Source organism: Pogona vitticeps, chromosome 1, assembly GCF_051106095.1.
Source record: "Pogona vitticeps strain Pit_001003342236 chromosome 1, PviZW2.1, whole genome shotgun sequence".
Classification (NCBI taxonomy): domain Eukaryota; kingdom Metazoa; phylum Chordata; class Lepidosauria; order Squamata; family Agamidae; genus Pogona; species Pogona vitticeps.
Window position 1 is genome coordinate 348,497,451 of NC_135783.1, and position 26,202 is coordinate 348,523,652.

The 26,202-nt window shown below is 40.7% G+C and overlaps 1 protein-coding gene across 7 annotated transcripts; it reads right to left on the reverse strand.

Moving 5' to 3' along the window:
* Positions 1 to 5: 5 nt before the first annotated feature.
* PCNX4 (pecanex 4) lies at positions 6 to 26,202 on the reverse strand. 7 transcript variants are annotated; one of them, XM_020813688.3, is made up of 13 exons: positions 26,068 to 26,202; positions 25,272 to 25,391; positions 23,555 to 23,767; positions 21,332 to 22,063; positions 20,467 to 20,646; positions 19,231 to 19,745; positions 16,550 to 16,650; positions 15,070 to 15,192; positions 13,878 to 14,241; positions 11,444 to 11,547; positions 4,299 to 5,326; positions 2,707 to 2,893; positions 6 to 574 (listed from the first exon to the last, which is right to left on the reverse strand). In XM_020813688.3, the coding sequence occupies exons 4-13, from the start codon at positions 22,021 to 22,023 to the stop codon at positions 323 to 325; spliced, it is 3,546 nt and encodes a 1,181-aa protein (XP_020669347.3). In that variant the 5' UTR covers positions 22,024 to 22,063; positions 23,555 to 23,767; positions 25,272 to 25,391; positions 26,068 to 26,202; the 3' UTR covers positions 6 to 322. The 7 variants fall into 7 exon arrangements, with proteins under 7 accessions (XP_020669347.3, XP_078239965.1, XP_020669349.3 ...); XM_078383839.1 differs by lacking the exon at positions 26,068 to 26,202 and adding an exon at positions 25,546 to 25,677; XM_020813690.3 differs by lacking the exons at positions 25,272 to 25,391; positions 26,068 to 26,202 and adding an exon at positions 25,546 to 25,681.

The window sequence follows — 26,202 nt, forward strand, 5'->3', positions numbered from 1 at the left end:
GTACATTTTTTTTACTAATCTGTAGTTTAATGTAAACAAGCTGTGACCTACATCCCAGTGCAAGTCACCTGTCAAGATGTTTTTAAAAACCTCACAAAAATACACTGACGAACTTATTAAGTGTCTTCAGCCAGCATTTAACATCTCCCATTGGCAGTTCTCCAGAATTAGGGGTTCAAATACCTGGTACTGAGAGATTTTCACAGATCCATAGTAGAAGATATGCTTCCACTTTCATCCTTCTCTTTGACTGATGGTTCTAACAGCCCATAAAACATCTTTGCCAGTCTTAATTTAGAACAGAGAACCAGATGGCCCAGTCCTACAGCAAAGGCACATGGCGAGGTTCAGAGGAATAAACGGGATAACCCAGAGGAGGGTCTGCTGCTTGTATGGTCAGGTTTCTTAAAAGGACAGGGTGGGCTTGAATGCTGTAGCGCTCCTCATCATCATTTGTGGCATAGAGCAGCTCCCATGACAGGTTGGCCCACTGTCCCTTGACAGCTTCACTGTTCAGTTTTCCCACCTGTATTAGAAATTCCTGAAGGGTGAGGACTCTGCTGGTATATACACCCTGAAAAACATACATAAAAGTCAGTGTGCATTTTGAGCACTCTGTGTGGGAGGAGTTATGCAACACACACATCAAAATCAGTAACATGTATATTTTATTCTGCTATGATAAATTTGTGCAGTGGGTAGTGAGAAAATAATTCCGTTGGATCAAGGCCCAGTTCCATTAAACGGTATGTTATCCGTGCCCAAGTACCACTGATTTCAGTGGGTCTAGCCCAGTGATGGTGAACCTTTTTGAGCCAGAGTGCCCAAACTGCAAATAAATAAATGAATAGACAGACAGATATAGATAGATAATAAAAACCCCAAATGGCGGCAGCAGAAGCAGGAATCCCAGGCATGGAAGTGCCTCCAGACCCCACTCCAGATCCACCTCCAGTCATGCCCAACCCCGCCACTACCTATAGCTTGGCTGGCCTGCCAGTGCCAGCTGATCTCGATCCTGGCCTGTCACCTGTCGGGGCACCAGCACAGCGGCTGCAGCCTCCCCCTCAGGTTTGGCTGCCAGGAGTAGTGATCCAACAACTTACAGCTCACGTGCCCACGGAGAGGGCTCTGCATGCGTGCCATAGTTTCACCATCGCTGGTCTATACTGATAGAAGGCATTAAGACTGCAAGCATGTAGGGGTCAAAGAGTAATGATGCTGCGAGGAGTCAGTTAAGACTCCCATTCCTCACCTGGAAATAATGCAGGCCTTCAATGTGTTCAGCGTCACGTGCTTACAGCATTTCAGTGCCAGGCAGTCTTCCTTTCCAGGCTTACAGCACCCGGGTACAACTTTGCACTAACGCAAAAGTGCATGGCGTGCAGGTGTGGCGAAGACACAGGCTAACTGGTAGCCCCACGGCACACCTCTCTTTGAACCCTAAAGCTCTCCAGATTTAACTCCCAAATAAGGATGAAATCTGAATCCAACCCATCCTAGATAGCAGGACAAATTGAAATCTTACTTCCCAGCAATAATTTGGGGAGGAGCAAAGTCATACAACCAAGTTCTGATTTCGGTTACCAATCCTAATTAGACTGCCCGATAGAGACTGCAAGCTGTGTTTTTCCCCCCCTAAAAGAGATACCAGGAAAGCCTCTCCTGTGGTACATAAATGGAAGCCAGTGGAATAAAGGTGGGGAATCCTTGGCTCGCCAGAGGTTTTGGATCACAACTCCTTTAGCACTGGCCATGTTGGATGAGGCTGACAGTTGTACACCAAAACATCTGGAGATGGGGGTATTCATATTCGTGTACCCCCGCACAGCTGGACGTAACCAGGGTCTCCCCCCCCCGAGGCCGTACTGTCCACCCATGTGTCCACTGCTGCTGCCAGCTCCACTCTACCAACCGCTCTGGAGTTCGCCGTCGGCTATCCACTCGTCAGCCTGGCAGGGAGACTCGTCTTCCCTCCTACTGCCAGGAGTGGATAATTGACCATGAGCTCCGGAGTGATTAGAAGGGAGAGCACAGCCAACGGTAGCAGCAGATGCTTGAGTGGACATTACGTCCAGGTGTGTGGGGGTATTCATATGCATATTGTTACACTTTTGAGGTTTATAAGTTTTGAATATAAAAGGTTTTGTGAGATGGCCAATAAAATATGGGAGATTACTTATTCCCTAAAGTTCTCAAAGTTCTAGTCAAAACAGTTCAACGGTTGTTTTTTCTGACTCTCATCCCAAATTGTTTTTGTTCCCTACCCAAATAAAAGAGATTATTCCTGTGCAAAATTTGCTCTGAAATAAGAAGGGTGGATAAAAATTAATGATTTTTTTTTAAATCAAATTGAGTCAAAGAAAAATGATTTTTTAAAAATTTAAATTGCAAAAAATCCTTTAACATTTTAAATTGTGATTTACATTACATCCACCCTGGAAATAAGTATTTATACTTATTTAAGCGGGATTTGTTTTTTAGTGAATACGCAAAGGATTGCAGCCCAAATCTCTGATAAAAGCAATATAAAGTTTAGTCTTGAAAGCACTTGGCGTGCTATGCTAAAAAAAGACTTGAGCTAGTACCGGCGAACTATAACCATTTTTCAATATTCATAGGTTTTGCAATAGAATTCAAGCATGACAACTGCTGACCATGATCAGTGAAAAATCCACTTCTAGTCAAGCATCCCTTGGCTCTTACCATATTTGGATCATGTCCCAAAGAGAAAAGATATGGCTTTTCGTGCAAAACGGCTTGCTGCCACTCCTTCTCAGACACCAGCCCGATGTACCAATCATGGTCATACTCTTCAAAACAGTTTAGCAGCTCCTTGAAATTTTCAGCTGGGCCAAGGCTTGCTTTATCAACCATAAATTTAACTGTGTATCTGAAAGATTCACAGCACAAGATTATAAGAAAAAAAAATCTATTCAGTAATTTAACAAAGTTTACCTTACCTTAAGCTTGCTGTTGTTTCGTTAAGCCATGTCCGACTCTTCGTGAACCCATGGACCAGAACACACCTTAAGCTTACCCAGGTGTAATGTCTCTGGCCAAAATCCAATTGGAGAAAGACTTAATTTATTTCTAATTTATATGTTACTTTTTTCCAGTTAACGTACCCAAGGCAGCTCCCAATTTTTTAAATATTGAAGACTAAAAACCCAGTAATTATTACATTTAAAAAAATAGTTAGTATTAAAACTATTAAAGCAGTTAAAAACACCTTAAAACAAACATAAAATAACAATTACTAAAAATCCAAACTGACCAATTAGATGCTAAAAGCCTGCCTAAAAAGGCAAGTCCTTCACCTTTTTCTAGGACACGAGGGAGGTGAACAGCACGGGAAAGCATGTGGGCAGTATTTTTCTCTCCTCCTAGAGGCTTCCTTGTGCTGTCATTGGGTGAGCAAGAAGTGTCATGCCCAGTTCTGCAACCAGTAGAACACTGGGCAGACAAAGCAGAACCTGGGGCAGAAAGCTTAAACAGCGAAGTTATTTCTTGTATGCAATAACTTGGAAGTAAACAGAATTCTGGCCTCCGTGACCAATTACTCAGACAACAGCGTTACCACAGAATGTGCCTGCACAAGCTGAGTTTGTGCATATTACTCCCTCATGTAAAAAAAAAAATGCCCACCTCAGAATCTGCCACACAGCACAATCTGCATCATGCAGCTAAGCCTTCAGTTGATATAAAACATGTAGAAAATGTTCCCAGAAGGCAAAAAGTTTGGAAACAGAATGATTCTTGTGTCAGTAAATTTGTGAGCTTTATGTAAGTGAATTTCTACCTGGAAAATTCTGAAAAGGGTCACCGTAAGTCAGAATTGACTTCATGGCACATGGCAGTGATGATGATGTAGTTTTTAAAAATGTTCAATCTTGTAATTTTTTTTAAATTTAAGAAATAGGGAAAGATCAGTAATCCCTATTACTCTTTATCGCACAACTTACTGCATCATTCTATGATTTCAGTAATGAACCAACTATGTTTTTAAATCTTCAGGTTACACTATAGTATGCGTTGTGTGTGAAATTAATGTAAAATTGAAGATATATTTTCATAAAACTTACAAATGCTTGTTTTTAGTTGCCACATTTCTGATAAAATTACTGGGGATAATAGGTTTGGAGGAGCCAAAGTAATTATAATCGATATGTAAAGAGCCAGTTCTCACGAGTGTGAAATGATTCTGTGCAATTAATTGTAATCATTCCTCTGTAAGGAATAAATACATGAATTTAAAAACACTAGATATGATTTCCTTTATATCTTTCCAAAGTTACCTGAATGCTTTGAGTGCTAGGTGAAACAGTTCTTGCTTCCCTTTTAACCAGTCCAAACAGAGAGACCAGGGCAGAGTACCATAGTAGGCTCTAAGTATGTGACTGGGAGAGGGAACAGCATCATCTACTCCAAACATGGCAGCATAACAGGACAAGACACTCTGGACATACAAATCCTCCAAAGCAGGGTCTTTAACAAGGTCTTCAGGTAAACTTGCAGGATTTTCTTTTAAGTGAAAGAAATCTAGTTGGTGAAGTAAAAAATGGTACCAGTCTTGTGGAAACTTTTGCTTTGTGTTCCAGAATTTTGCAAGTGGTAGGGGTGCAGTTCTCCACCCTTCAGGAATGCTTAATGACTCAGAATAGGAGTTACTGAATTTTATGGATGGCAAATCCATCTCTCCCCATTGCTTTTGCTTGTCTACAGCAGGAAGACCTAGAATAACAGTTTTATAGAGTCTGCTCACGCTGGCTGCCTCTGATACCTCAGCTTCCGTAGTGTGTACTTCCACAGAGCCTGGAAGAGAAAAGAAGGGCTGTGGGACATCTCCTCGTGGTGCCATTCCTTTTGCGGTGGGTGGTTTTGGGTTGGGTTCATCCTCAAAAAGGTTACTGTCGTCAGACCACTCCTCTATCGATTCCACGCTGAAGTCGTTATCTTCCTCACAACATATTTCTACTGGCCTGCTAGAAAGACCAGGTGGCTCTGCTGGAAGTGACTCCTGCTTTGGCGTCTTTTCAAGGGTCCTGCATGTTTTTGACTTCTCATAGCAGTAACGAACCAGCATCCATAAGAGAACTTTCACAAAGTCGTCTTTCAACTGCTTCCTGTTCTCAGGTGAATCAATTATACCAGACAAAATGCTTCTGGCATCTGAATAGAGCTTCACAGGAAGAACAGAACAAGGTGTTAAAATATTGCCAAAGTGTTGGTTGAAAAGTCCTTCCTGTTCAGAGGCCATGGCAAAAATTTCATCCACTCTGCGGGCTTCAGCAGCATGGCAGGAAGTTTCTTGCAATTCTAATCCCTGAAAGAAAAAATGTGATGAAATGTTCTGTTTCTTCAGACAGGGAGCAAGACATGGGATCAGTTCAAATAGTCTTTCAAATCAGAGCGTGCGGATCTATCTCAAGCCATGGTTTTCAGGGTAGCACCAACCAGAGTTTGAATGATTTGGACACAATAGCAAATAAATTGTTAGAACAACCTAATGATTTCAATTTAATGTTTTTAAAATTCTTTTTGAACATCCGAATAACTGTTTTTAGCTTTCAATGTTGCCTTTTTTAATGATGTAAGCTGCCTTAGGTCCTTTTTTTAAGGAGAAAAACGGGGCAAAACCATTTTAAACAAATAAAGCTGGAAAATGAATAGGAAATCAGTTCGTAAGGGGAAACTATATAAACATACAGCATATTTTGTTCCAGAAATGGGCTACAGAATTATCTGAATAGCACCACTTAATTCTTTTAAATTGCACTTCTGGCACCTACAGTCATAATCCTGCCCTCCTCTAGGATTATAACTTGCACCTCTTTATACGGCAAAATAGTAATCTTATTCAAAAATACCACTGCTTTAACACTGTCACATTGTAACAACATTATGTACATAATAGCAGTGAGGTACAGTGATAATTGCTAAGAGGGGCAAATACTGTAGCTCAAATCTCTTCCTCTCAAAGCCAGTTACTTCTGCTATAACAGTGTTTCTGAAGACAAGGAGTGTGAAGAGGCAGCCGGGACAAGACCTTTGATTGGATAAAAATGCAATAAGCAAGTGGACCCTGGCCCCTAAAAAATGCAGCCACAAGGGGGGTGGGAGTGCTGCAGCTTCATCTCCCAGGCAGTCAAGCACATCCTTAGCCAGGTTATTGCATTATTTATTTAATTAAAATATTTTTACCATACCTTTTTCCTTAAAAAGGACCCAAAGTGGCTTACATCATTGAAAGACAATATTTAAAGCTAAGAACAATGAGTACAAAGAAGCTAAAAACAACAAGTACAGTGGTGCCTCGCTTAGTGAGAGCTCCGTTGAGCGACGAAAACGCTTAGCGACAGAGTTTTTGCGATCGCAAAAGCGATCACTTTGTGATGGTCCCTATGGGGTTTTTTCACTTTGCAATGATTGCGGGGAAGCGACCCTTTTTTAACAGCTGATCGGCAGTTTCAAAATGGCCGCCCACTGTGTTTCCTCGCTTAAGAGACAGCGAAAATGGCTGCCCCTATGGAGGATCTTCGCTTAAAGGTTAGTTTTTAGCCCATAGGAACGCGGTTTTTGAATATCGCTGAGCAATGAAATCGCTCAGCAACGTTTTTTCCGGAACGGATTAACGTCGCTAAGCGAGGCACCACTGTATACATCTCATCCAGTCTTCTGTTCTCCTTCAAGCCACAGAACTGTTTCCATACTGCATCCACTAAGCATGCTCAGTCCTCCCTGGCTACAAGACACAGTAGCCTTTTAAGCTGAGGCCTGGAAGATTTTCCCCACAGTCCCCCCCCCCTTTTAACTTTATTCCACCTTAGGTTATTTTAATAGAACGGTAACAATCCAAGAATATTTAGAAAAGGCAAAGTCACCTAAAATTCCTAAAGCTCATAAGGAAATATTAAATGCAAAAAGTACAATGAAGGAAATAACAGAAGCAATTAAAAAACAAAACAAAACAAAAATGAAAAATCACCAGGGCCAGATGGATTACCAGCAGAATACTATAAAATATTTCAAGAGATCCTCAGTAACCCCATGAAAGTTATCTGTAATGAGATTTTACAAGAAGCAAAAGCACCAAAATCCTGGATGGAAGCATATATTACTTTGATTTCTAAAGAGGAGAAGGAACTAGAAGCGATAGAAAACTGCACGCCAATTTCACTATTGAATACGAACTACAAAATTATGGCAACAATAAGGGCAAATACGCTGAAAAAATATCTAGGGGAATTTATTCATCCAGATCAAAATGGATTTTTACCTAAGAGACAACTGAGGCATAAATTGAGTTATAATGGATATCTTGGAGTACTATGAAACACATCCAGATAAACAGATGGCCTTACTATTTCTGGACGCACAGAAGGCTTTTGACAATGTCAATTGGAAATTTATGCGGAAACAACTCGAAATAATGGACTTTGGTCAATACTTCATAAATATGATAAATACAATTTATGAATGACAAACAGCAAAGATAATAGTCAATGGAGAATGTACAGGAATAGTTGAGATCCAAAAAGGAACTAGTCAGGGATATCATCTATCTCCACTGTTGTTTATTTTGACATTGGAAATACTGAATAGAGAGACAAGACAAGACGAAGAAATAAAAGGGACCCAAGTTAAAAACCAAAAGTATAAATTGCAAGCCTTTGCAGATGATCTGGTCTTTGTATTAGAAAACCCATTAGAGTCAACTCTGAAGTTACTGAAACAGATTGAAAAATTTGGAGATGTAGCAGATAAGCTAATTGTAAAAATCATGATGGATAAACAGAAAAATCTCCTAGTAGAGAAGACCAAGCTTCAAACAGTCAAGAGAGTTAAATACTTGGGAATTTACCTGACAGCCAGATGCTCAACAATAAAAGAAGAGAATTACGGAAAACTATTGAATGAAATAAAGCAGGATCTGGAAAGATAGGAGAACAGACAGCTATCATTTATAGGAAGAATTGCAACTATAAAAATGAACACACTACCCAAAGTACTCTTCCTCTTTCAAACAATTCCAATAAAGCTTAACTGGACATTTTTTAAGGAACTGAATAAATGGACATTTTTTGAGGAACTGAATAAATAAGATTTATCTGGTCAAAAAGAAAGAAAGGATAAAAACCACATAACTGCAGGAGGCGAAAGAAAGAGGAGGCTTTGGCCTACCAGATTGGACACTGTATTATCAAGCTTCAGCTGAAAGAATGGATATGTCTGGGGAATAAAAGGCTTTTACTGTATATCTAGAAGGACATAGCTTGCAAATGGGATGGCACACCTTTTTACGGTACAGCAAAGCTACACAAATACTTTCAAAATAACCTGATAAGAGACGCTTTGCTAACTATATGGGAAAAAGTAAAAACCAGAATCTATAGGAAAATACCAAGATGGGTCGCTCTGATGGAAGCATTTAGTTATCCAAATCTTATCAACTTTGAGAAAATAGTGACATATAATGAAATATTAAATCCAGAAGGAAATCTCAAACCCAAGGAAGAACTAGCAAGCCAAGGACTGATACTATCATGGATAGGTAAAGGTAAAGGTTCCCCTTGACATTTAGTCCGTTCGTGTCCAACTCTAGAGCACAGTGCTCATCCCTGTTTCCAAGCCATAGAGCCAGCGTTTGTCTGAAGACAGTTTCCGTGGTCACATGGCCAGCGTGACTACACACAGAACGCCGTGACCTTCCCACCGAGGTGTTCCCTATTTATCTACTCGCATTTACATGCTTTCGAACTGCTAGGTTGGCAGGAGCTGGGACAAGCAACGGGAGCGCACTCTGTCGTGTTGATTCAGACTTACAACTGCTCGTCTTCTGACCCTGCAGCACAGAGGTTTCTGCGGTTTAACCCACAGCGCCACCACGTCCCCTAATGAAATGGTTACCTTTATTTGCACATTCAATCAATATCTAAAGAGGACTTTAGAACATAAGGGTTCTACAAGGAACAGCCACAATTTGATAAACTATTACTCTCTACAGAAGATAAGCTAATTAAGAATATCTATAAATTCCTCTTAGAAGTGAAAATGGAAGAACAAGTAAAAGCAACAATGATACATTGAGCTAAAAACTTTGGATACACAATTCAGCCTGAAAAGTGGCAAGTTATGGAGTGATAATTGTAAATTAACCTTTTTGTTGTTGTTGTTTAGTTGGTAAGTTGTGCCCAACTCTTCGTGACCCCATGGACCAGAGCACACCAGGCCCTCCTGTCTTCCACGGCCTCCCAGAGTTGGATCAAAGTCATGTTGGTCACTTCGATGACACTGTCCAACCATCTCGCCCTCTGTCGGCCTCTTCTCCTCTTGCCTTCACACTTTCCCAACATCAGGATCTTTTCCAGGGAGTCGTCTCTTCTCATGAGATGGCCAAAGGATTGGAGCCTCAGCTTCAGGATCTGTCCTTCCAGTGAGCACTCAGGGTTGATTTCCTTCAAAATGGATAGGTTTGTTCTCCTTGCAGTCCAAGAGTCTCCTCCAGCACCACAATTCAAAAGCATCAATTCTTCAGTGGTCAGCCTTCTTTATGGTCCAGCTCTCACTTCCATACATCGCTACTGGAAAAAACATAACTTTGACTATGTGGACCTTTGTCGGCAGGGTGATGTCTTTGCTTTCTAAGATGCTGTCTAGGTTTGTCATCGCTTTCATCCCAAGAAGCAGGCATCTTTTAATTTTGTGGCTGCTGTCACCATCTGCAGTGATCAGGGACCCCAAGAAAGTAAAATCTGTCACTGCCTCCATATCTTCCTCTTCTGTTTGCAAGGAGGTGACGGGACCAGTGGCCATGATCTTAGTTTTTTTGATGTTGAGCTTCAGACCATTTTTGGTGCTCTCTTCTTTCACCCACATTAAGAGGTTCTTTAATTCCTCCTCACTTTCTGCCATCAGCGTGGTATCATCTGCATATCTGAGTTTGTTGATATTTCTTCTGGCAGTCTTAATTCCAGCTTGGGATTCCTCCAGTCCAACCTTTCACATGATGTATTCTGCATATAAGTTAAATAAGTAGGGGGACAATATACAGCCTTGTCGTACTCCTTTCCCAATTTTGAACCAATCAGTTCTTCCATATCCAGTTCTAACTCTTGGTTTCTGTCCCACGTACAGATTTCTCAGGAGATAGATAAGTTGGTTATTTCTTTAAGGACTTGCCATAGTTTGCTGTGGCCCACACAAAGGCTTTTTACATAGCCCCACTCTTTTGTTGACTACGAGTGCTACTCCATTTCTTCTACAGGATTCTTGCCCACAATAGTAGATATGATAATCATCTAAATTGAATTCGCCCATTCCCATCCATTTTAATTCACTGATGCCCAAGATGTCAATGTTTATTCTTGCTATCTCCTGTTTGACCACATCCAGCTTACCAAGGTTCTTACATTCCAGCTTACTATGCAGTATTTTTCTTTGCATCAGCGGACTTTCCTTTCACTTCCAGGCACGTCCGCAGGTTGAGTGTGGCTTTGGCCCAACCACTTCATTAGCTCTGGAGCTACTTGTCCTTGTCCTCCACTCTTCCTCAGTAGCATGTTGGACGCCTTTCAACTTGAGGGGCTCATCTTCCAGCACCATATATTTTAGCCTTTTGTTTCTGTCCATTGAGTTTTCTTGGGAAAGATACTGGAGTGGCTTGCCAGTTCCTGCTCCAGGGGGATCACGTTTAGTCAAAACTCTTCACTATGACCTGTCCATCTTGGGTATCCCTGCACAGCATAGCCCACAGCTTCTCTGAATTACTCAAGCCCCGTCGCCACAAGGCAGCAATCCGTGAAGAGGATTAATTAATTAACCTTAGCAATGGCATATAAAGAAAATTTATACAAAATGTTTTACAGATGGCATTTACCTTCAATTAGAATAGCAAAAATGTTCCCAAATGTTTCCGATAGGTGTTGGAAATGTAAAAAACATGAGGGAACATATCATGTATGGTGGACCTGTGAAAAAGCAAAAAAATATTGGGATAAAATACACTCTTGGATAAAAAAAATTATAAGACTGAATATAGAACTCTAACCAGAGTTGTTTTTATTGGGTATTATGCCAGGGAGTATTAACAAACAAGATAGCTATATTATATTACATATATTGACGGCGGCTAGAATAGTGCGGGCTCAATACTGGAAAAATGAGAAATCTCCATTAGAAGAAATAATTATACAAAAAAATCTTAGATTGTGCAGAGATGGATAGATTGACAATGACAATTAAAGGGAAAGAGGATTCAGAATATTATCAAAACTGGAATAAAATGTATGAGTGGCTAGAGCAAAGAAATAAGGTATAGAGACATATGAGACATGATATGATACGAACACATTGATATCCAGTGAACATGATGAATGACAATGGAAATATGTTTTTATGTGTTATAAAAAATAAATTAAAAGAAGGAGAAAAGAATAGTCACCTTGATATTAAGACAACAGTAAGTGAAGCCTCTTTCTAACACAAGGATCCATACCAGTCTATCTTGAAATCGGCACAAGTAGTGAGACCCAGGTGAACAGAGACCTTAAAAAGAATGACCAAAAAGAGAGATTCATTTTTGCTTCCATGTTTTATTTCAGGGACCACCGTTTATATTATCCTAGTAAGGAAGAAGACAATTATTGTAAAAGAAACACTGATTTAAAAACACCCGACTATCCTAAAATCATGTATTGCAAAAGAGGAAAACTCAGTTCACCTTACACTTATCCACAAAACAAGGCTTAAAAAGGGCAAAGCAGCACAGGAAGATTGTTTGGCACTGAAGAAAATGTAAGATGTTGGCAGTTGTGGAGGGAGCTTATGTCCTGGTCCAAATGGCAAGTCCCCCGAATATTGCAGATGCAAATGTTATGTACACTTACTATAAAAAAAGGATACTAGATGCTGGTACTGCTTCAAAGTAGTGCAATTTTTAGTTTTTCTGGTTAGAATCTCAAAAGAAAAGTGGTGGTGATTTTTTGCAACACAAAGACATAAATTTCCTGAACTGTTTTCATCAGAGTGGTGAAAAATGGATTATAATGATTGTAGGCCACTGTTGCCACACACACAAAAAGGAATGTATGCAGGTTCTTGTACCCTCAGCATGAATTAGAGAGAGACAAAAGATTTGTTTTGCTCTGTTATTAATTGCAACTATGCAGTTAGGAGGAACTCCTGTCTTGTGATTGGCTGTAGCACATCTATTTTAAATCAGCCCTTCTTGGGATACCTGTAGAGGCTCCAGGCATATCACTGTAACTGCATAGTGTGTCACTGCATCATAAGCATTGCCTATTAGTAAATCTTCAACTGTGCCAAAATTACCTTAACTGGCACAATCGAAACTTTCAGAGCTTCAGAAAAAATGTTAAGTGCAATCCAAATAACCCACCATTATATTGGTTAAAATTTAAAACAACTTTTTCTATCCTGCTGAGCTAATAGAGTGCATTCTCTTGCTAACATTTTTGTAAAGATTTTCTTAATTATGCTTAGCTGACCTTAAAACACAAAGTGATATCCTGCCAGGAAATGTTTAGCCAAAGCTTCTCCCATTAAAGAATACGTAATTCCCCCACCCCCAAAAATTAATTTTTAAATCCTTTAAATCCCCAAGGCATACATGCACTAGTACTGCACTTTTCAGTGCATGCCTGCATTTCACTTATCAGGTGCCTAGCGTAACTCTCACTTCTTTATTTCTCATTAAAGAACCAAAGCCATCAGCTAGGCAGTGCAAGCTGCTCTCTTATCACAGAGACCAGTTATACCAAAGTATCATTCTGCCATTTGGGGATACAGTGGGGTCTCGACTTACGAACGACCCTACTTGCGAACAAATCAACTTACGAACCCGCCCTATAGGGGAAATAAGGACTCAACAGACGAACTTCCCTCGAGTTACGAACAGGAAAAAAGTGCCCCCTCCCTCCCCTTAGAGGCTTCTGGAGGGGGGGGAAGGGTCAGAAACTTTAAAATAAATAAAAGAAAGTCACTTACCAAGCCTTGGTAGCCCCCAAACAGCAGGAAAAAGAGCAGGAAACAGCTAAAAGCCCACACCAGAAGGGAGCCTGGCAGCCATTTTGTGCTTTCCCCCCCTCCTGCACCCTCCTCTCCCCGCCTATCAGCTGATCCGCTAGCTCTGAAGAGGCTTGGGAAGGCTTCCTCAGCACCTAAAAAGCCTGCCTGTGTGTCTTTGTGCTGAAAAAATCAGCACAACATGCTTTAAAACATGATTTAAAATTGGCTTTGTTGAAAAAAAAGATTTTAAAAGTGCTTTGCAATCTGTTCCCTGCCTTCCTCCTCATTTTCTGAACCTAAGGGAAAAAAAGAAAAAATATATCCCCCTCTAGTGGCAGAAGGTGAAATAGCAGCTTCCCATTAGTTTCTATGGACAGAAAAGAGCAGATACAGATTAAATGGTTTTCAATGCATTCCTATGGGAAATGCAGATTCGACCTACGAACTTTTCGAGCTAAGAACCAGCTTCCAATACGGATTAAGTTCGTAAGTCGAGACCCCACTGTAATTACAGAGGAAGGTCTTACAAGAGCCTAAGAACAAGCCTCCAGGTTCTCTGTACTTCATTGGTGTTTTTTTTCCTACTATGACTTTGAAGAACAGCAAAGAAAAGTGGCATGTTCTAACCCTGCCAGCTCAGAAGCCTCAGATGCTGCTGCCAGCTAGATTTCTTGATGTACAGTGACTTGATTCATTGGTTCTTGTATAAAGTAGTCCTATAAGACAATTCGCAGGAACCAAAATGGACCAAAGTCATCACAGTCAATCATGCAGTAAGGGTAATGTTCACATTCAGTAAGTGAGAAAAGCTGTTTGTTAGTTCAAACTTCTTTTTAAAGTCTACTTACCCAGGCTACCAATGGACATTGCTGACTGCAATGCAGTAATCAAGCCTGGAACCATTTGCTGATAATATATAGTATCAGGACATACACAGGCTGTCACACCCACTGGTCCTGGCCAGCTTCGGATAGGTCTTGGAAAGCCAATCAAAAATACTGGGAGGCTGAAAAGAGGCAGCAAGGGAGAAGACAGCAATGCCGCCAGCACTACAAAGGCCAGCACAATTGGGAAGAAGACAACATTTAACATAATTAGGGTCGCTGCAGATTTCCGACGTTGCTTTTTCTCTGTCCATGACGTCAGGAGAACAATGAAAGCAAACCACAGTTTTGAAACAAACTGAAACAGTCGATTCCGTATTATTCCAACCTAGTGGGACAGAAATTGGAAGTATTTTTTCTCGGATTATATGATATTTTACATGCATTTCATTTAGCTGAAGTTTTTGGAACATCCATACATAGATGCTACTGATCCTGTATCTAGGTTTGGATAGGGTCAACACAGGATTTCTAGCTCCTGTGCCAAAGTACAAGTTGATATAGGCAGGAATGTGGAAGGTAACAGATAGCAATCACATGCTGTATAATATTCTGTTAGATATGGACAGCAATATAGGACTGCCTCTGAAATTCAGAAGCTTCAGTTGATCCAAATGCAGCGGCAAAGTTACCTGAAGTAGAAAAATTGGATCATATACTATTTGTTCTAGTTACCTATGCCTGTCTGTCTGGTGTCAATTTAAACCAATACTTTTGATGTTTAAAACTCTTAAGCACATTGGATGAAACAATCCCACTCTTAAAAATCTCCACAAGTTTCAAGATCATCTCATAAAGCCCTGACTTGCACCCTCTCATCAAACAACAGACAGATATTTTAAGTGAAGTGGTCACACTGAAATAGTGAAAATGTTCTACCTCAAGAACTTCAGTTCATCCAACTGTTTAACTTTCAGCAGTCAGACAATACTTTTCTAGTGGAGGCTTTCAGATATGGCCTTCTAAAAATATGACCCCTGCTGTTTTTAAACTGGCTCTAATCTGCAGCTCCTGAAGTCTTTCTTGACAATTTCTGATATAACTGTATATAAATTCTCAATCCTATATAGCTGTTATATCACCCCCTGATACATTTTCTATAGAAAGGCAAAGCAGAAATCCTAAACATTAAGTACTATTTAAAAATCAGATTTACCAGTAGAAGTCTGATTCCAGTATCAATGCTTCGGTTCCACCAAAAATCAGTGTTGAAAAGCAACAATTGCACTACAGACACCAGAACCATATCCAAAAGAGCACGCTCTGTGTCCTGCCACACCTAGAACAGAGATTCATTGACTGATTGTGATAATTTGCTTTTAATCTAACCTAAAGATTTTAAAAATACGGAGTGATACCCACCCCTCAACTATTTTGGGCAAAAGAAAACAACTAGAATGTCAACCAATAATTCATGCAAACTACTCTCCAATCATATTTATAAAGACACAAGGTGTAAAGCATGCTTTATTGTCCCTAAAAAGCCAAGCCCTAAGTGACTATCTCTTTTTAATAGTTTGTTCATTAATTCACTCAGTCATATACTACTCTATTAGTGCAAGCACTACATTGGACAGTTTACACAAAATTAAAATTTGTTCTTAAAATTTTCTGGCCTCTTCTCTATTCACATCCTATGTCCTGCATAATAATTATTCCACCCCTGTAGAAGTAATGCCCTGCAATAAGAGAGTCAAGTCAACCACTTTTATTTTGAGTATGACTTCCTCTGCTACCAACAATCAGGTTTTCAGCTAAACCTGGATTTTTCTTAGCAAGGCTTCCAGGAAAGGGAAAGAAGCAAATGGGAATAAGGGTGCAGCACAGGAAAGGAAATTACATTCACAAAAGCAAAGGTATAGCATCCCTGACTGGTAAGGAGACAAAATACCACAACCCTAGAAGCTGCTACGTTTATTTTTGATTTTTCAGAGTCTGTACTCCCCATAATTCCCCCAAGGTTTCAACAGCAGAGCCACAAAGAACAAGAAATATATTGGCGGGGTGGGTGGGTGGGGAGGAAACATAGCAAAAAATTCAAGCCCAGCAAATTGAATTTTCTCCCAGATAATTCAACACAAGCATGGCAACATCACAACAGAGAATACATGTAGGCTTGCATACACTGTGCTGCAGCATCGTAACCCTCTTAGCCCTGTGGACTGAACCTTGACTATGAGAAAACATGCACCAACTATATCTGCTTGCCAAAGGATCAAAGAACTTCAAATGAACTGTTTCATTAATTCTCTTGCTAACAATGTTAACTTATAACAGGCTATTTTTTATTTATACAGTAATGTCTGAGGCAGAAAATGATGCCTTGTCCAAAGCCAATCAATGACTGGCACTGACTTTATTGGTTCCTCAAAAGCTTTCCTTAAAAAGGCTACCCAAGAAAGACTGGCTACAAATGACTAAATGCAAATGAGTAACCATATTGATTCGTTCCTTCACCTCCATTATGAAATCACACTCCCTACAACTCAGTTGCATAGGTTTATAATAAAGAATATCTTCCTTCCTTGGCTGGAAAATGTAGCTGACACACACCGGTTTGTTATTCTAACTTCCTTAACTTAAAATGTGTTCACTGTATGTTATCATATTATTTTTTACAAAACACTGAAATTTACCATTCTAAAGCTTCGTGAGAATCCAATGGAAATATATATGGATGGGAGATGATGCAGAGAATTGTCTAAGGAAAGATATGCTATCATTGCAAATGGAGACACTGAAATAACAAGAAAAAGAAAAACATAGCAAAGTTTTCTTACTAAAAATATATACATGCAATCCTCAGTTCTATTAAAGCGCTACAGCGTCGAAGTTCAGAACCAGGACTCTCCATTCAGGATTTAGGGAGTATATTTTGTCTGTTCAGGATTTTCTGGGAAGCCATGAAGAAGGTGCAAGGTGATGTTCTATTAACCCAACAGATCTCTCTCTCTCTCTCTCTCTCTCTCTCTCGTTCGTGTGTGTGTGTGCGCGTGCGTGCGTGCGTGCGTGTGTGGTAGAGAGAGAAAGAGGACAAGACAGATATTATATAAAAATATTCAGTTTTTTTTTTATTTTGCACAGGAGTCATGAGGACCCCAAGCAGCCTATGACCTCCAAAGGAATACTGGGGGCAAGGGAAAAGATTCCTAATTTAATTTAATGTCCTAAATCTTATCAGAGACTCAGAATGGCCTGGCTACAACAAAGTGCCATGGGAAAGGAGGTTAAGTCATCAAAATGGGCCAGAAAAGGACATGGCATCAATGAAAATTAAACCTATCTAACCTGAAAACATATCGGAAACGTTATAAGCATCAACACCAGTCATGTGCACAGTTCAGGCCACAGCACTTTCAAGCTGCAGAGTCTTCTTCCCAAACTTAAGACAGAAAGACATGTTGAGAAAAAGCACCTGAGAACTGGCTCTTCCTTACATTCTCCCTTATTGGCTGCTAAGCGTTTCACCTAAAACAAAGGGGGAATGCATGCTGAGCATGCAGAAGGTGAACAATATACCACTCAACAATACACCACTCTCTATGTAAAAATCTACAGGGCACACCACAAAGATCTTTTTCTTCCAATACATATAGGGATATGAGAACATGATCACGGAAAATACCTGTGTTTTATAAATCATGCCCTGGGTACACGAGAAAAAAATGATTTTTTAAAAAAACTAGATCATACTTGTGATGAAGTAACACAAAATGTTACTATTAATTTTATTAACCCCTATACTCGGAGAATGGAAGGGCAAATGTCCACATTAAGCCCCATCAGATCCTTTCCAAAGATCCTGTCCCAGGACACGGGATATTGATGACTGGATAGGCTCTTCTTCCAAGAGGCGCCTCAAGTAATGGAATATGTTTCGAGAAGTCCTGGAAAATACATTTTTGTCACGAAGTGAAATTCATTTTATGTTCCAATGTATTTAAGGAATGGTTTTCCTTCCACTGTTGTTGTTCTGCTGCTTTTCTAGCTGCACCTTATATTTATTTATTTATATTTATTTATTATTTATTTAACTTATATGCCACCCACGCTACCCAAAGGTTTCTGGGCTGCTTACAACAATTAAAATACAGCAAAAAAAGATGACAACAATTAAAATACAATTAAAATATACCGTATTTTTCGCTCCATAAGACGCACCTTTCCACAAGGCGCACCAATTTTTTAGGAGAAGAAAACAGGAAAATACAATCTGTTTTCTTCGCTCCATAAGACGCACAGACTTTCCACCCCTCTGTTTTGTGGGAAAAAAGTGCGTCTTATAGTGCAAAAAATACGGTATATTCTAAAAATTGCCATCAGGATACACAGTTGATACTATTTTAATTAAAAGCCTTCTGGAACGGGAATGTTTTGACAAGACGCTAAAATGTCATCAGCGTCGGCGCCAGACAAATCTCCCTCGGGATGGCATTCCATAGTCTGGGGGCAGCTGCCGAAAAGGCCCTCTGTCTACAAGCCATCCCTCTTACCTCCTCTGATATTCATCGTTTTGATTTTTGTTTGATCTTTTGTTTCAAAGCCACAGGGATACAGTATTTTAAACATGTCTCCTTTAGCTGTTTTGAAATGTTTGCTGAAAGGCGAGGTCTTTTTTAAAACAGGCTACTCTGCTACCTAAGAATAACCCAACAGGAATCTTGTATTTGCTTGAGTAACCAAATCCTACGAATATGGAATCCTATACATATTCGAATTATTGAACAGAGTCTTTTCTTAAACCAGGTGACTGTATAAAAAGAATTCTGGGGGAAACAAATCAAGTTGCAAGCTGCATCAAACTAGGAAATGCAGTAAGTCACCTTTGATACTGCATATTTAATTTTTTTCATAATCCTTAAATAACAGTCAATGCTGTTGCTCCAAATGTCCTTGATATACATGCTTGGTTTAGAAAGAATATTTATCTATGGAGAAAGAACAAACTGTCAATGAAAGCCCATTTTTCTAAATTTTGGTTGGGGAATGTCTGACCTTCCAGCTGTTGTGTTGGCTTTTCAATTATGAGAGTAATTTTCCAAAACATCTGGCAGGCACCAGGTTGGGGAAATCTGGGCTAGAATTAAGCAGGTAATGGTTACATAATTAACAATGCAAGCAAGAAGCTTTTTAAGTTAATTATCAGTTAATTATGATGTAACTCTAATGCTGTAAATGCTTAGGCCCCTTTCCTAAGCCTTAATGTTAACATTTGGTTCTTCTTGCAATATGTTTTTGGAAACCACACATGCCCTATTTGCAGGACATCCTCCCTCCCAAGCTTACAGGTAATAAAGAAAGCTGTAAGTGTTCTTACCTAATGCTAGTAAAATCCTCCTGAACACACCAATTTTATTCAGCCTTTTTTGCTTCTTCATAAATATATTCACAGCCATGATATCCTTTGGGTAAAAGGGATTTCGGAACATTCCAAATAAATAAACTGTCTGGATCTCTCTAAGAATCCATGTGGTAAAAAGCAATAGGATCAGCACATAGCTCATAACAGCCTGGAAACTGGTTTTGGAAAATGTCTGAGAACCAAGGAAGGAGTGCAACAAACTGGCTTCCAAAAGAGCAAAAGTAAACACAGTCAAGTAAAAAATTAGTTCCCTGCATCCAAACTGTGCCTTATGACAAGCAGGCCTGTTCTTCAACTTGCTAGAAGCAAAGCAGTTGACCATGTTATTCTTGAAGGCAAACCCGATCTCACTTAGGTTCAGACTCAAGGCAAATCCAAATCCAGTCATAAAAAGGACCACACCAAGAGTGCTGGGTATGAAATAGGATGCCACAGCGGTCCCCAGAGAAATAAGAAACATTGATAGCAGCCTGTAAGAGGAAGGAACAACAAAACAAAAACACATACGCAACAAGATTTCTTTTGAAATGTTATAAACTACATGATGGGTGGGCAATTCATCTGGGGAGCTCAGCCTATTTCCATTCCTTGTCTTTCTACCACAGAGTTAAATGCAGGACCAACTTTTTTGCTTGCTGTCCTTTTAAGACACCATGCCCACTATTAATGTGGTGACATCATGGCACACTAATTGTGTAAGTTTACCTTTGACGTTTTACCATAACAAACTTTATATCCAGTTTTGCAAACATCTAGTTAAAGGAAGGGATATTAACTACTAGTGAACTATATCCTGTTTTATAAATGGTTGGTAATACTGTAGCTTGACTTCATCAGATACAAGAAGTGATCCTATGTTGGCAGGCATACTTAAGCAGTGATATGAGCAATGAGTTCAGAGGAAAATGAAATTTCACCTTAGCCTCATTGCTTGCATTTTTGTACCTAGTTCATATACACCATCTTAGGGTAACAGTTCATGAAAACAAATGCCAGAATAAACTGGTATGTCTTTAAGGTGCAATAGGACTATGAAAACGTATACAGTAATAAATAGATTTGTCTATGAGGCACCAGAAGATGAAGAAAGCTTATGCTGTACTGCACTTAATTAATCTTTTAAGGTGCCACAGGACTATTTGTTAGATTTACCCATGTAAATATTTTACATTTATGCCAAATAAGGATTACCTCATGTTACTTGACATGGGTGAACCTCCTAGACCAAGCTCCAATACTTGCTCCATTGCCCAGAGAAAAAGTGCATCCAGTGGAGGCAGAATCCCCAGAATCCACAATAGAGGCAAAAACAAAAACACAATGTGCAAAATCTGGTTTGTCAGGTTTAAAGCTGGTACATCAGCAGCAAATCTGGATAAAAGTGAAAAAGAGTATTATCTGTGGGGCAAAAAGGGAAGAAAGGGGGGGAAAGACACATTCTGTCTAATGAAATGTCCTGTTTACCACTTTCCTGTAATTTTTTCTCCCTTACAGATTTATTTCAAATTACTGATTAAATACAATTGTTACATGAAACAGAACAATGGCCTATATTTAACATACAGTGATACCTCGCTTGACGACGTTAATCCATTCCAACGAAATCGCTGTAGAGCGAAATTGTTGTCAAGCAAAATAAAACAGCCCATTGAAATGCATTGAAAACCATTCAATGCATTCCAATGGGTGAAATACTTGCTCGTCCAGCGAAGATCCTCCATACGGCGGCCATTTTCTGCTCCCTGTATAGCAAAAAATCCATTCTAAAAACAGCGGGGAGCCATTTTGCACATCGGGTGGCCATTTTGGAAACCCGACGATCAGCTATTTTGATCGTCGTAAAGCAAAAAATTGGCTCCTGAAGCAGGGAACCGATCATCGTAAAGCGTTTTTCCCATTAGAAAATCATTTTGCAATCACAAAAACCTAATCGTCAAGCGGAGTCATTGTTTTAACTAGGTAGTCATTAAGCGAAGCACCACTGTATACATTCTGCCTAACACAGTATAAAGTCTCATGGTACCTACATTTTTTTTAAAAGCATGAAACTTTTTACCTGTGAGTGAGATCCACTGCAATGAAGACAAAAATGTAGAAAGGTCTCATAAGTGGGACGATTTCATAATTGTCTAGAGCTTGGAAAGCAGCTGTCTCTGAAGATGTATTGATGATTAATGAGTATTCGCCTATGCAGATGGTCAACCATCCAAAAATGAAGATCGTAACAGTGCTACCAATGTTTCCTCCATATAATAAGGCAATCCTGTTTGGCAGCAAATACCATGTGCCTAGGCCACACAGTACCCCAGCCAGGACAGAGTGAAAAACAATGTTAACGATGTATTTTTTGCCTGAAATAATAAACTTGATTGTCTCTGAATCCACACAGCTAGAAAACTCCCACTCGTCTTCATCCGTTAGGATATTGCGGGCATGCACTTTTTCCACTGCTGTGGTTTTCTGTCTTGCATACAAGTTTGTTGCCTGAACGATTAAGGCTGCAGCTAACATTAGGGCTCCAGAAAGTGCAGATGCACCATAGTCTTCCAGAACACTTAGCTGATACAGAAGTGTCCCTATTCCTCCAAGAACCCATGGTATCAGGAAGAGAATAATTTGATTCACGTAAATGTAAGAAGGTGCACAATGTCCTAATTTAAATCGAGGGCCACCCAGGACACTCTGTGAAAATCGCTTCAGGAGGAATTCTTGTTTATGATCATTCAGCAGAGGCACATCTGGGCCCATTCTTATTTACTCAAAAGGTTGGCTGAAATTCATTTCGCCCCTGAACAGGAAAAAACAACAGCAGCACATTTATTTTATTTTATTTTATTTAAAGGCACACTATTCTAAATGCTGCCTATAAAGCCATGTTTTTCATTATATCATGAAACTGCATACTTAGTCCTAAACATCAGATCTTCCATAACCCAGTTCTCCCAAGTCTCTAGTCTCATAACCAGCCTAAACTCTTGTGTTGGTGCTTCCCCAGCCTTTACAATTTCCCAGCAGTTTCACTACACTGCTCTGTCAGTGTCCCACCTTCTTAAAAGAGACAGCTGCTCTAGTCTTCCAGGATACAGTGGTGCCTCGCATAGCGATTGCTCTGTTGAGTGATGAAATCGTTTAGCGACTAACTTTTTGTGATCGCAAAAGCGATTGCTTTGCAATGGTCCCTATGGGGTTTTTTCGCTTTGCGATGATTGCAGGGAAGCGATCATGGCAAAGCTGATCGGCGGTTTCAAAATGGCCGCCGGGAAAACAAAATGGCCATCTACTGTTTTCCTTGCTTTAGAGGCACCGAAAATGGCCACCCCTATGGAGGATTTTCGCTTAAAGGTGAGTTTTTAAGCCCAAAGGAACACATTAATCACGTTTTAATGCGTCTCTATGCGCTTTTTAATATCGCTTAGCGATGAACGGATTAATGTCGCTAAGCGAGGCGCCACTGTACCTCTCCCACAACTTTTCATATGTTTGTTTGATTCAGACTTCCACAACCTACTGTGGTATGTGGCTGATGAAAGAATGCCTGGAGGGCAGCAAGATAGCAAAGGATGTCTTAGTGGTAGGGTCTTTTGGTGGACAAGATGCGTAGAACTGCCACTGCGAAAAACTTTGGGGGGCACTGCTAAGGAAAGCACGATCCTCAAACACCATCCCATAGTGCTTAAAGAACTCTCTGGGCAGCTTCCAATTTAATTATGCAGGCTACACATTATCTCCCCAGTGTGCCAGGTACTCAATTTACCAACCGCAGAAGGATGGAAGGCTAAGCGAACCTTGAACTGCCTACCTGCGACTGAACCCTGATTATGGGCAGAGTTTTGGCTGCAGTTTAACCACTGTGCGAGAAAGATCCAGTAACACCTGTTATCTCCAGGCAGTAAGGCAGAAAAGATTTCTGACTATTATCATCCAGCACTGACCTAGACTAATGAAGACTATGAACTAAAATTCACATAAGGCAATTTGATATATAGACCTAACAATGTTGATAGATTAGAAACACGCTATTTCAACAGCATCAAATGCAGAGTTTACTGGTTACACACATGATCTACTGCAGCCTTCCTTCTGACTATAACTCAGCATAGGCTCAATGTGTTGGGACTTACAAAGTCTGGTCTACTATCAGAACATCTTGAAGTGCCATAGGTCAGTTAGACAGCATACAGAGGATGTCACATTTCACTTTCAGAGGAAGGATGTGATGAGTACTCATAAAACTTCTAATTCTTTGTGATCTTCCATGCTTCACCATCCCAAGACTTACCATCAAGCTTCCATCTGCTTCAGTGAGATTTCTCAACTTCACAGATCTCATTTCCACTTTTGCCTTTTTCATTTTTTGTTCTGCTCTGAACATTGCAAAATTCTGTATACCTTTCCAGTGAATCTTGTGCAGTTGGAGAGGTAGTTCTACACAGGAACTGTAATAATTCTGTGCAGCTTGGTGCGTTTTTTTCCTGTCCTTTCCAGATGAAGCCTGTGCAAGAAAGATGCCATTCTGTGCAGTAATGATAGTAATCTGTAACTGACATTTCTTACAGGAAAAAAAGACCACAAAGTCTTTAGGAAATATCATGAGATTTATCTCACATAAAGAAATGGGGAGGAAAAAAATCACTTTGTTTTTGGCTTCTTTACAGGAGTCACACCTTTATTTCACATGAATCTGTGGCCATGGTGCATAATGGACCAAGGATATAGGGAAAACTATCATTATTTTGAACAAAAGGGTATGCTCAAGAGGGTGTTAAAAGGTAACTAAGTAAACATTCAGTCTGTCTTTAAGGAAAGTGTAATTAACAATCAAAACAAATCTGGTGCAAACAGCAGGCGCCATATTGTTCCTAGTGAAGAAGAGAAAAATTAAGGTAATATAGACTTCTGGTCAATCTTCTCTTGACTGACATGGATTAATACAGTTTAGAGCCAGTGGCCAAAATGCTATTGTTTAAGGTAAACCAAACTGCAACTTTTGGTTTGTTCTTCCCCAGTACCCAGTGTCCATGCCACAATTATTTGGGATACATGGGCATGTTGGTTTGGTGTGTGAGTGCACACACCCTGAGAATCATGGTGGGAATGGTATGTTTATCAGGGAAGAATGGATTGAAAGTTACTATTTGCCTTACACTAAACAACAGCATTTCAGGCAATGTGGCACAGTAATTAGAGTAATATATTAGAGCTGTAAAAATCCAAGGTCCAGCCTACCTCACAGAATCGATGTGAGAGGTGGAAAAAAAAATCAGACTCTGAGCTTTGAGGAGATAAATATATTAGTTACAACTTAAGAAAACACTCTCAACAGGTAGAGTACAAAAAAGATTCCTAGCCACATCAATAAGTGTTTTATTATTACAAAACAGAACAGCACTATCCGTCTTGACTTGTAGACTCGAAAGGGATCCAAAATAATTTTAAAACTTCTGCAACTATGGGAATCTACTTTAGTCTGCAGTATCTACAGAAGAGGCCCATCCAAACTAAAAATCTCCCACCATGGGGAAGTCCACCACCTGCTGAGCTCCAGTAAAGCAGCTCAACTCTTAACTGGGAGGCATTCAGACTTATGGGAAAGAGCAATCTTACATTTCGGAGAGGGCTCAATTTATAAAGCTGGCATAAATCGGAGGTGACTTGATGGCACCCGGTTTATGGATATGTGAACCCATGCCTCGCTTAATTTGACCCAGGACAGTTGGTTACACCCTGGGGTCGACAACTGACCAGGAAAAAAAACTTGGTTGCTCTTGTGCCTTTAAAAGCAGCCAGATAAGCTGAACTTAGATGCCAATTTTATTCCCTTTGCCAACACGAACCCCTCAGCAGGCTGTTTCAAAGCACCCTATCAGAGCAGCAACACCCCTTCCTAAGCAAGGAGCTCTCACTAGCTTTTTATTCCAGAATATTTATCCACCCCGAAAGATGGGTGCTCGACCCACATCTTCACCATCGGCACCGCAACCAACCAACCTACCTACCTGTAGTTACATCTCAGTGTCAAGTAACGACTTGCAGGGTGGTTGGCTTTTCAGGCACAATCCCTTCTTGGGGAGCGGGGAATTAAAAAAAATTTAATACCCCATTTCATTCTTTTTTTTCTAAATGAAAAGAGCAATAAATTTTTAAACAAAGCCCGAGAGCCTCAACAAGGTCGCATTCACAACAGCGCCAGCAAAGCTTTAGCAACCGCAGGAGCAACAACGAGACACACCAGTCTCTTTCTTAACACACAACTCCTCCCCACACCCACACCTTTTTTTTTGGTGGTGATTTCTATAGGGAAAGGGTGTCAAGGCAACAGGGCAGGCTTTGCAAGCTGCCCTCCTCTGCTGGGCGGGCGCCGGCCATCTTCCTTCTTTCCTTCCCCAAGCCTGCTGTGTGGGGACGGCGGGACGCGAGGCGAGCAAGGCTGGGGAGAAGGACGAGGACGAGAGATGGCCGTCCTGGATAAAAGCCCTTAAAGGCTGAGCAACCGCCGCCGCTTTCCTCCCCTCAGCCGCGGCTCGAAGCGTCCTGTCAGAGGAAAAAGGCGAAGGCGCTGCCACCGCCGCGGCTTCGCCTCGCTTTCCTTCCGCGCTCCCTCAGAGCCGCCGCCATTTTCTCTCCTCCAGCTTTTGGGAGGGAGAAGGGAAGATAGGCTGAGGGCGAAAGTGATCCCGGCCCAGGAGCCGCCGCCGCCGCCGCCATGGGTCCGGTCCCCGGCTCCCTCCTTCGCCGCCCTCCTTCCCAACTGCCGCCCTTCTCGGTCCTCCTCAGGGGCGCCCACTCACTCACCCCCTTGCCCCTCGGCGCCGCCCGCCGGGTCCTCGCCTCCCTGCTCCCTTGGCCTCCCCTGAAGCCGGACCGAGAAGGCGGCGAGGGGCAGACCCGCGCGGGGTTCATGGCGGCCTCTGGAGAGGCGAGGGAGGC

Excerpts from the sequence above, each read along its gene's own strand:
- PCNX4 (XM_020813688.3), bottom strand. The coding sequence starts at position 22,023 with ATGGGCCCAGATGTGCCTCTGCTGAATGATCATAAACAAGAATTCCTC. Across the intron at positions 20,647-21,331 it reads GCAGTGGATCTCACTCACAG|ATTTGCTGCTGATGTACCAG; the intron begins GTAAAAAGTTTC and ends ACTTTTATCCAG. Across the intron at positions 16,651-19,230 it reads GAGGATTTTACTAGCATTAG|TGTCTCCATTTGCAATGATA; the intron begins GTAAGAACACTT and ends TTGTTATTTCAG.